This window comes from Orycteropus afer, unplaced genomic scaffold (assembly GCF_000298275.1).
Source record: "Orycteropus afer afer isolate SDZICR_OR568_19922 unplaced genomic scaffold, OryAfe1.0 scaffold00068, whole genome shotgun sequence".
Lineage (NCBI taxonomy): Eukaryota > Metazoa > Chordata > Mammalia > Tubulidentata > Orycteropodidae > Orycteropus > Orycteropus afer.
The window spans coordinates 10,151,389-10,163,460 of NW_006921655.1; the positions used below are offsets into that span (position 1 = coordinate 10,151,389).

General features: G+C 37.6%; 1 protein-coding gene across 1 annotated transcript in view; it reads right to left on the bottom strand.

Annotated features, from left to right (window-relative positions):
• Positions 1-284: 284 nt before the first annotated feature.
• FMN1 (formin 1) overlaps positions 285-12,072 on the bottom strand; it is a 586,562-nt gene continuing 574,774 nt past the window's right edge. Inside the window, exons 17-18 of the mRNA XM_007940485.1 lie at positions 3,131-3,215; positions 285-329 (exon numbers count right to left, since the gene is read on the bottom strand). Coding sequence (XP_007938676.1) covers positions 285-329; positions 3,131-3,215 — 130 coding nt within the window. The remainder of the gene's footprint in view (positions 330-3,130; positions 3,216-12,072) is intronic.

Genomic DNA, 12,072 nt, shown 5'->3' on the forward strand with positions numbered 1-12,072 from the left:
GTATTTTCTCCAGTCTTATAGCAGGCAGATGGATTGTGGACTTCTACAAGAAAACAATTAATAAATACCACAACAGTGTCTCCTTAAATAGCTTTTCATTGTTCCTGTGGCTTAATAAGGAACTTTGTTAAGAAGGCACAGGGCGCTCCCCTCAGATGTCCTTAGAAAGAGATGAGCAAGGCAAACATTTAGTGACGTATCTTTCAAGCACTCCACAGCACTGTTGTTGCAAAGATTATGCAAGGTACTACATCTCCACTGCCATCATTTCATGTGTCTTTGTTTTAGTTGGTAGTCACACTGGCTTCCTTTTGACGCAGTCTTTCTTTCTGTTATTTAAGAAAAAAAAACATGAGCTTATTATCAATTCTCTAAGTTTCTTTCTTTCTCAAATTTTGCCAAGCAGGTAGTCTAGAATGCGGAATAGAGTAGTCACAAACACCTGAGAAATGAAACTATCTCTATTCTTTCCCTACACATTTGGTTACCTGCCCTCTCAACCTATAACCCTTAATTCCCAAGCAAACAAACAAGCATGCAAAGAATGAACAACAACCAGTCCATCAACCAACGTATCCATCCAGAACACCAAACATTGCTACATCAAACTCAAGAGACGGTGAGCGGTTCTGTTCTCTTCTTTTGTGACAAAGACCCTAACTGGGTATTGCTATTTAAGGACCACCTCCCCACTCACCCACTGATGGAATTAAGATGTGTTCAAGAAATGGTCCCTAAGGAGCCTAGATATGAAAAGCCACTGTTTCCAAGTTGAACATATCTGCATATGATCTTTTTGGCACAACTGAACAAAGAGTATGTAAGATGAAAGATGACTAGGTCTAGTTTATGCAGAAGGGCAGAGTTTCCATTTTGTTATAGATGTTCTGCTCTGCTCTCTCTGAGCTTCCTTCTTCTAAAGAAGAGGATGGAGGTTTGTTGAGAATATGTAAAAATAAAAGAGTACACAATACAGAAAGATAGACTGTCACTGTTTCTCTAACTCTGGAGAAGTAAATATATTAAGCATAGTAAGGATGAATGTGTCCTGCTCTTAAATCAAAACTAAAACCCACTACCATCAAGTTGATTCTGACTCATAGAGACCCTGTAGGACAGAGTGGAACTGCTCCATGGCGTTTTCAAGGCTGTACATCTTTATGGAAGCAGATTGCCCCATCGTTCTACCACGAGTAGCTAGTGGGTTTGAACTGCTGTCCTTTTGATTAGCAGTTAAATGCCTTAACCACCGTACCACTAGAGCTACTTATCCTTCTCTTAGGGGAGGACTAATGGAAGAATAAAAAGGAAATGGGAAAAGCACACACTTTGGGGAAGAACAGAGACAGAAAGAAGTCCCTTGAGAAATGCATCCTCAGCTGCTTCTGATCTATGACATGTAAAGTTGCAGTTAATTACTAAATTGGCATAGGGCCTAAGGCACTTGACTGCTAACCAGAAGGCTGGTGGTTCAATCCCATCAGCCACTTCTCAGAAGGAAGATGGGGCAATCTACTTCCGTAGTGATACTGCCTTGGAAACCCAAGGAGGGGTTGCTCTGAGTCGGGTCCAACTCAACGGCACATAACAACAACAACAACAACATAAACTTAAAATGATTTTTCAAAGACTCATTCTTGACTTGTGAACTTAAGTTTAGGAATCAGTTTGTAAGCTCTTCCCTAATTTCCACCCAAACCAACCAACCAACCAACCAACCAACCTACCAACCAACCTACCTACTAAACAAATAATAAAAGACCTTAACTCGCTGAAGATCACAATTGGGAGCTTGCTTGGAGTGGAGGTCAACCTATGACCGAATGCTACAGCATAAATCAGGGTGGCCACCACATGGATGTGTATATTCAGGTAGAGTCTATGGGCAATAACTTTGCCTTTTTCTGACCAAGCTGTAAGGCCCTGGATTTTGCATGGTTTATTTCTCATTCATCAGCTTTAAGCAACATGCATTTAGCTATTGATGGGTTTGTTATTAGAGACACCATGGTCAAATAATTTCACTTTATAACTTTACTTCATTTAGATCTTCAAAGGATTTAAAGCAGCTTGCAAAAAAGTATTTGCTACCAAAAGGATAAAATAACTAATTGTGGGACATCAGGGCACAGGGAAGGTAGGGTTTGCAAATCAAAGGGAAGGGAGTGATACTCCCACTTAACACCCATTGCTGTTCCCCACTGAAGGGACAACTATAGCTGCAGAAATTTGAAATGATAAGAAAAATATCTAGCATTTATCAAACTCCTCTTATGTGCTAGGCATTTTACATGCCTTTTCAGTTAATCCTCAAGATAACTGTAAAGCAAAGGTGATAGTATTTCCCTCTTTTTACCAAAAAGAAACAGGCACTAAGAAGTGAAGAAACTTCACTAAGGTTTTACAACTAGTAACTGGTAGAGCTGGGATTTGAACCCAGGCAGTCGGAACCCCAAAACTCTTGGTTCCTAATGATTCAGCTATTCAGACTACTAGCTGTCACATATGGGTGGAAATTTATTGTGATCTTTACTGAATAGTGGACTTTGGAGAAAAATTTCCCTCAAAGCTAGGAGCACATACCAGCCCAGGGATGGACAACAGGGGACGCTGACTCTGGTGTTGGTTTTTATTATCCATTGCCAAGTGACTCCAGGTAGGCTGTGTCTTTCTGTATCTCAATTTCCACAACTGTCAAAAGAGGATAATCTCTGCCCTTTTCTTTAACAGGGAAAAGGAAATGATGAGTTTGAAAATGCTTTGAAAAGCATTTCAGGAGAATGGGACTTTGGGATAAAAAGGATCACAGAACAGGGTGGGGAGTAGAAGCATGTGAAATGGCAAGTGACTAAATATAGCTGATTGGCAATGATCTTTGAGTTTGCAGATACAAAACATGAAGCTATGTTTTGCATTCCCCACCCCACCCCCTATATAGTCCTTTCTACCATATGCTACCCTGGGTGAAATAAAAAAATTTGTATACTACCAGATTCTGTATACTCCCCAGCTTCTTTGGATACTACCAGTCATTTCTCTGAGTTTACTCTTTTAAATTCAGACACACTACTGGTGCACCTCAGGAATAATTGAAAAACATCTTGAAATTAGGTTGAAAAATGCATCTCACCAGACTAGCTGTGGGATTGATTTTCTTTGTCTCCACTTTCTTCTCTGATGTCAACTTGCTGACAGATTCCTGAGCCATTTTCAATCTGAAAAAAATAGAAACAGGGAGTAGGAAAAGAGAGAAGGAAAACAAAAGGAGAGAAAAAAGAAAAAAGGAAGAGGAGAAAAGAAAAAGGAAATGGTGAGGTTGAACAGAAATCCAACTGCTTTTGAGCAGTTTGAAAATACAGGAATGATTTTCCAATTATTTTCACTAATAAATCCAAACTCTAATTAGGTCTGAAGGCCTCTCTTCTATCAAAACAAAATTTCCTTCACTGGCTGAGATGCTCACCAGCTGACTTCAGGTAAGTCTATGTTTTCGTGAATGAGTAGCTTTGGATGAACAGAATATTATGTGAATTCACTTCTCTCAGGGAACACTTCATGGTTATCTGGCTTATGACCCACTCTGCCCCACTCTGCAGATATACTGAGGCAATTTTGAAAATTCAGGTTTAGAGGGAAAATATGAAAGCTACAAATATTAAAATTCACCAATTCACATCATACACAGAATGGGAAAAATATTTGTAAACCACATCTCTGATGATGGACTTGCATGCGGAATGTATGAGGAACTCTTACAACTCAATTCAATCCATTAAGAAATGAGCAAAAGATTTGAACAGACATTTCTCCAAAGAAAACAATACAAATGGCCAATAAGCACATGAAAAAATGCTCAACATCATTAGTCATTTAGAAAATGCAAATCAAAACTACAAAAGATACCACTTCACACCCATTGTTGTTGCTGTTGTTAGGTGCTATCGAGTTGGTTCCAACTCATAGCAACTAAATGTACAACAGAATGAAACACTGCCCAGTCCTGTGCCATCCTCACAGTCATTGCCATACTTGAGCCCATCATCGCTGCTACTGTGCCAATCCATCTCATTGAAGGTCTTCCCCTTTTTCGCTGACTTCCTATGTTACCAAGTATGATATCCTTCTTCAGGGACTGGTCTCTTGACAACATAACCAAAGTACAAGAGACAAGGTCTGACTATTCTTGCTTCTAAGAAGCATTCTGGTTGTACTCATACAAGACAGATCTGTTTGTTCTTCTGGCAGTCCTTGATACATTCAATATTCCTTGCCAATACCACAATTCAGATGCATCAATTCTTCTGAAATCTTCTTAATTCACTGTCCAGCTCTCACATACATATGAGGCTATTGAAAATAGCATGGCTTGGGTCAGGTGTAACTTAGTCTTCAAAGTGACATCTTTGCTCTTTAATACTTTAAAGAGGTCCTTTGCAGCTGATCTGCCCAATGCAATACAGTTATTTGATTTTTCTTTTTTTTTTTTAAATTTTTGCAGTGTTTCCTCCCCTCCCCTCCTACCCCTGGTAACCAACAAAGAAAGTTTCCTTCCATATATAAACCTTTCCCTGACTTTTTACAATAATGAACTAATACAATATTTGTCCTTCTCTTATTGACTTATTTCACTCAGCATAATGTCCTCCAAGTTCGTTCACATTATATGGTGTTTTATAGATTCTACATTATTCTTTAGGGTTGCATAGTATTACATTGTATGTATGTACCATAGTTTGGTTATCCATTCTTCTGTTGATGGGCACCTAGGTTGTTTCCATCTTTTGGCTATTGTAAATAGTGCTGCGATGAACATGGGTGTGCATATATCTGTTCTTGATCTGGCTGTCACTTCTTCAGGGTATATACCTAGTAAAGGAATTGCTGGATCAAATGGAATTTTTAATTCCAACTTTTTAAGGAAGCATCATACTGCTTTCCACAGTGGTTGTATCATTTTGCAGTCCCACCAGCAATGTATGAGAGTCCCAATCTCTCCACATCCTTTTCAGCATTTGTTATTTTCTGTTTTGTTGAACTCTGCTATTACCACTGGGGCCAGATGGTATCTCATTGTTTTAATTTGCCTCTCTCTAATGGCTAATGATTGTGAACATTTCTTCATGTTTGTTAGCTGTCTGAATATCTTTGCAGAAGTATCTATTCATGTCTTCTGTCCATTTTTTAATTGGATGGTTTGTCTTTTTGTTATTGAGGTGTTGAAGTTTTCTATAAATTTTAGAGATAAATCCCTTGTGAGATAGGTTATTGCCGAATATTTTTTCCAATCTGTAGGTTATCTTTTTACTCTTTTGGAGAAGTCTTTGGAAGCACATAAAAAATTAATTTTTTAGAATGTCCCATTAATCTAGTTTATCTTCTGCTGTTCATGCATTTTGGGCTATGCTTTGTAGTCTATTTATGCCATAAATAAGGACCCCCAAATTTGCCCCTAGTTTTTCTTTGTGGAACTTTATAGTTTTAGGTTTCACATTTAAGTCTTTGATCCATATGGAGTTAGTATATGGTGTGAGGTATGGATCTTGTTTCATTTTTCTGCAAATGGCTATCCAGTTTTGCCAGCACCATTTGTTAGAGACCATCTCTTCCCCATGTTATGGGTTTCAGCCCTTAGTAAAAAATCAGCTGACCATAGGTTGATGGATCTATTTCTGGGTTCTAAATTCAGTTTCACTGGTCTATGTGTCTGCCATTGTACCAATACCTGGTTGTTTCAACTACTATAGCTGTATAGCAGATTTTGAGATCTCCTACTTTGTTGTTCTTCTCTAATAGTGGTTTGCTTATCTGAGGTCTCTTTCCTTTCCACATAAAATTAGTAATTAGTTTTTCCATATCCTTAAAGAATATTGATGGGATCTGGATTGGGATTGCATTGAATGTATAGATTGCTTTGGTTACTATTGACATTTTCACAATGTTCAGTCTTCCTATCCACAAGCATGGTATGTTTTTCCATTTATGTAGATCTCTTATGGTTTCCTGAAGTAGTTTTTTGTAGTTTTCTTTGTATAGTTTTTTGTGTTCCTAGTGAGATTTATTCCCAAGTATTTTATTTTTTTGGTAGCTACTGTAAATGGTATTGATTTCCTTATTTCTTTTTCAGCAATCTCTTTGCTGGTATAGAGGAATCTAACTGATTTTTGTATGTTGATGTTGTATCCCACCACTATCTTAAATCTCTCAAATAGTTTCAATAGTTTTTTTTTTTTTTTTTGCTGAATCTCTTGGGTTTTCTATGTATAGGATCATATTATCAGCAAACAGGGATAATTTGACTTCTTCCTTACCAATTTGGATACCTTTGATTTCCCTTTCTTGTCTTATTGCCCTGTCTAGGACTTCTAATACAATGTTGAATAGAAGTGGTGATAGAGGGCATCCTTGTCTGGTTCCTGATTGCAAGGAGAATGGTTTCAGTTTCTCTCCAGTGAGAATAATGTTGGCTGCTGATTTTGCATATATGCGCTTTATTATGTTGAGAGTTTTTTTTTTTTTTTTTTTTTTAAATCAGGAATGGGTGTTGGAATTTATCAAATGCCTTTTATTTATGTGATGGATGATGCTGATTGTTTTTCTAGTGTTGATACATCCTTACATACCTAGTATTAGCCTCACTTGGTCATAATGCATTATTTTTTTGATACGTTGTTGGAGTTGGCTAGGATTTTGTTGAAGATTTTTGCATCTATTTTCAGGAGGGATATTGGTCTGTAGTTTTCCTTTTTAGTGATGCCTTTGCCTGGTTTTGGTGTCAACGTTATCATCTGATTTCCTGACTGCTGCTTCCATGAGCATTGATTGTGGATCCAAGTAAAATGAAATCCCTGACAACTTCAATATTTTCTCCATTTATCATGATGTTGCTTATTGGTCCAGTTCTGAGGATTTTAGTTTTCTTTATGCTGAGGTGTAATCTAACTAAGGAGCAATTTAACTGAGGTATAAACTAAAGACTGTATGTAGTCTTTGATTTTCATCAATAAATGCTTCAAGTCCTCTTTACTTTTAGCAAGCAAGACTGTGTCATCTGAATATCACAAGTTGCTAATGAGTTTTTGTCTAATCCTGATGCTGTGTTCTTCTTCATTCTTCTTGGATTATTTCCTCAGCATCAAAGACTGAATAAGTATGGTGAAAGTGTATAACCCTGACACACACCTTTCCTGATATTAAACCATGCAGTATCCCCTTGCTCTATTGAAATAACTGCCTCTTAGTCTGTGTACAAGTCCCTCATGAATCCATTGAAGTATTCTGGAATTCCTATTCTTCTCAATATTATCTATAATTTGTTATGGAAAAATTGGAACCATCATATATTGCTGGTGGGAATATAAAATGGTGCCAGCACTTTGGAAAATAGTTTGGTAGTTTTCCTGAAATGTAAAACGAGTTGCCGTACGACTCAACAAGTCCATTGTTCTCTCTCTCTCTCTCTCTCTTTCCTCATAGTCCTCAAGAAAATGGAAAATTTATGGCCACGTAAAAATATGTACATGAGTATTTGTTCTGGTTACCAGTGATGCTCTGACAAGAATACACCACAAATGGGACAGCTGAACAAACAGAAGTTCATTCTCTTACAGTTTGGAGGCTTTAAGTCTGAGTTCCAAGTGCCAGGCTCTAGGGGCTGGGTGAAAGCCCCTCAACCTTGGGCTTCAGTTCTGCCTCCTGCTCTCAGCCCACTGGAAGTAGAGGCTTTTCTTCACTCAGGCAGCTGCTGGCTGCTGAGACGGACAAGCCCAAGGTTGACAAGTAAAAAGGCACAGTCTTGATGTTACCAAACCACATGGCAGGCCATTAATTCAAGTCCACTGAAAGTCCCAAGATCGGCAGAGCATAGCAGACTTCTGAACAACGACACAGTTACATGCAGGGTTCAAGAGTGCCATAAACTAGAGACCATTCCCAAAGCTTTTCCTTATATACAGGAAGCAGACCACATCCCTAAGACAGCTACTCAGCTGCTCACAATAGATTGATTCCACCATGGAGTTGATTACCAGTCTCATCATGGGGAATACCACATCCAGCTGCCCAGCCACTGAACCAGGCCCAGCCAAGCTGACACACAAACTTAACTACCACACTATTCATAGTTGTTGTTGTTGTTGTTGTTATGTGCCATCGAGTTGGACCCGACTCATAGCAACCCCTCCTTGGGTTTCTGAGGCAGTATCACTACGGAAGTAGATTGCCCCCCATCTTCCTTCCAAGGAGTGGCTGGTGGATTTGAACTGCCAGCCTTCTGGTTAGCAGTCAAGTGCCTTAGGCACTATGCTACCAGAGCTCCCTATTCATAGTAGTACTATACATAATAACCAGAAACAACTCAAATGTCCAACAACTGATAAAGGGATAAACAAATGTGATATAGCTATACAATGGAATAGTATTTGGCCATAAAAAGGAATGAAGTACTTATACATGCTATTACATGGGTGGACCTAGAAAACATGCTAAGTGAAATAAACCAAACATAAAAGGACAAATATTCCATGATTACCTTTATCTGAAATGTCTAGAATATGTAAATCCATAGAGATAGAAAGTAGATTAGTGACTCCTTAGGGCTGGGGTGTGGGGAGGATGGCGAGTGACTGCTATTGAGCATAGTGTTTCTTTTAGGAATGACGAAAATAAGTCTAAAATTAGATAGCGTTGATGATTGCACAACCTTGTGAATCTACTAAACACTGAATTTTGCACTTTGAAAAAGGTGAATTTTTATAGTATGTGAATTGTATCTCAAAGCTATTATAAAAAACAGACAAACTACCAATTCCATAAGATATTATTTCTTATACATCAAATCTAATAGCTGGACAATATCAACTGTTAGCGAGGATGTGGGGAAATGTAAGCATAGTAGAGGGTGGAAATTACAGCTGCTTGGGCAATATCAAGTGAGAATATGCATACCTTATGAGTCACCAATTCCTCTTTTAGAGAGACACTCAAAAGAAACTTTGTATGTAGACACAGGGCTTTCCCTGTGTCAATCTCTGCAATAGTGAAAAATTGGAAACAAAGATGCATCACCAGGATACTGGATACATGATAACAGAAAATAATAATAGCTAACATTTACTGGGTGCTTACTCTGTGCCAGGTACTGTTCTATCTGCTTTATCTGAATGAAATAATTTAATTCTCACAACAACCCTGTGAGATGGAAACTTTTATTATTCTCACTTTGCAGGTTAAAATCACCATGCAATTCTGCTTATGCATTATATTCATTCAATGAAATATGGTACAACAGGAAACAGGAATGAACTAGATCTACAAGTTCAACAATTAAAGATCTCAGAAGCATGATATTGAGAGAATGAAGAATTTTGCAAAGTTTTACAGTGAAGAGGCCATCTATCATGATGATCAAATGCTTAGGCTCCTAAGTTTAAATGTGGGGATTCATTTTCAACCTCCCACATGGTCATACCATGTGTGACCCTGGGCAAGTGGCCTCTCTGTAAACCTTCATTTACTAGAAAAATGGTATAGTAATAGTGCTTGCTACATAGTCATTGAAGGGATTGAGATAGCACAGCACCAGGAACAGAGTACAAACAAAACAAAACAAAACAAAAAAACAACTTCATTGCCGCGCAGTCAATTTCAACTTATAGCAAGCCCTCCTTGGGTTTCCAAGGTGGTATCTCCACAGAAGTAGACTGCCCAATCTTCCTTCTAAGGAGTGGCTGGTGGGTTTGAACCATCAGCCTTCTGGTTAGCAATCAAATGCCTTAGGCACTACACCAAAATAAATGCCTTAGGCACTACACCAAAATAAATGTTACTGGGAGCTCTGGTAGCGTAGTGCCTAAGGCACTTGACTGCTAACCAGAAGGCTGACAGTTCAAACCCACCAGCCACCCCTCAGAAGGAAGATGGGGCAATCTACTTCTGTAGTGATACTGCCTCGGAAAACCAAGGAGGGGTCACGATGAGTCGGGGCCGACTCGATGGCACATAACAACAACAACAACACTGTTACTGTACAAGCAATATGCTGCAATGTATGTTTTAAATAGCATCCACAAAACAATACTGTTCACAGATTTGTGTATAAACACACATACACATCAATCTATATTTGTATACAGATACACACACATAAAAGTATTAAAAACAGACTGGGGGTTTCCAAAAAAAGTTAAAAATAGAATTACCATATGACTCAGCTATCCTACTCCTCAGCAAATATCTAAAAGAACTGAAAGGAGGAACTCAATTCAATGCTTGTACACCAATGTTCATGGCAGGATTAGTCACAATAGTGAAAAGTGGGAACAACTCAGTGTCTGTTAATATATAAATGAAGTGACCCCTCCTTGGGTTTCCAAGGCGGTATCGCTACGGAAATAGATTGCCCAACCTTCCTTCCAAGGAGTGGCTGGTGGGTTTGAACCTTCAGCCTTCTGGTTAGCAGTCAAATACCTTAGGCACTATGCCATCAGAGCTCCTAAAATGTGAAATATATATATGTGTGTATATATATATTTAAAAATATATATATTTTATATATATATATATATAAATTCATATGCTGATTTGCTCATCATAAAATAAATAAAAATAAGACAAAAAATAAGTAATGAGAAGTACAACTGTAAAGCTGGCCTGAGAATGGACATTTCTCAACACTGGCATAGGTGTGAGTGTATATATATATATATATATATATATATATATATATATATATGTATTTTCAGCCATAAAAGGGAATGAAGTTCTAACACATGCTATTAACATGGTTGAACCTGGAAAAGATTATACTAAGTGAAATAAAGCAAACACAAAAGGACAAATGTCATATGATTTCACTTATATGAAGTATCTAAAAACAAAACAAAACAAAACAACCAATGCCATCTAGTTGATGCCAACTCATAGTGACCCTATAGGGTAAGAATAGAATTGCTCCATAGGGTTTCCAAGGCTGTATTTTAACAGAAGCAGACTGCCACAGCTTTCTCCTGCAGAGCAGCTAGTGGGTTTGAATTGCTGACCTTTCAGTTGACAGCCAGCTCTTTAACCACTGAGCTACCAGAGCTCTTATGCTAGAATAGATAAATCCATAGAGATATAAAGTAGATTAGCAGTTACCAGGTACTAAGGGAAGAGAGAAATTGGGAATTATTGCTTAATGGCATAGAGTTTCTGTTTGGGGTGATAAAAAATTTTATAAATAGATAGTGGTGATAGTTGTACAACACTGTGAATGTAATAATTATTATCACTGAACTTTACATTTAACATGGCAAATTTTATGAGCTATATGTATATATTCATACATTTATATATATATTACTACACTAAAATTAAAAACAAAAACCAGACTGGAAAGACACTAATATCATGATAGAGATTAGGAAAATGGGGAATAAAATGGGACTGGAGATGGGTGGTTGTATGTCAAACAGAAATTTATTTTCATCTATAATGTTTCACCTATATGTTTCATTTTTTAATAAAAAAATCAGAGAATATGTGACAAAAGGCAAATAATTGTCAATTTCAGGTTGTGGGAACATAGGTGTTATCATTTGCATCTTTATTTTTAAAAATTTTCTGAAAATTATTTTAAAAATGTTAAAAATTAAAAGAGCCACCAATTCACATATACTTTTTATTTTAATTAGCATGCCTTTTCCTCAGGGCTTTAAACAAAAATCTTTTGCTCATGTTAATCATAAAATTGCTTCCATCTACAAGTGGCTGAGTGGTTTAGTTAATTTCCACAATTTGTTTAACACATACACTTAGTCACACATACTCCCTGCCCATATGCTGAAGTTAATTACAATGAATTCATATGCTGATTTGCTCATCATAAAATAAATAAACGTAAGACAAAAAATAAGTAATGAGAAGTACAACTGTAAAGCTGGTCTGAGAATGGACATTTTTCAACACTGGCATTGTTGTTGTTGTTAAGTGCCGTCAAGTCGTTTCCGACTCATAGCGACCCCATGCACAGCAGAACGAAACACTGCCCGATCCCGCACCAGCCCCACAATCCCTGCTATACTCGAGCCCATCATC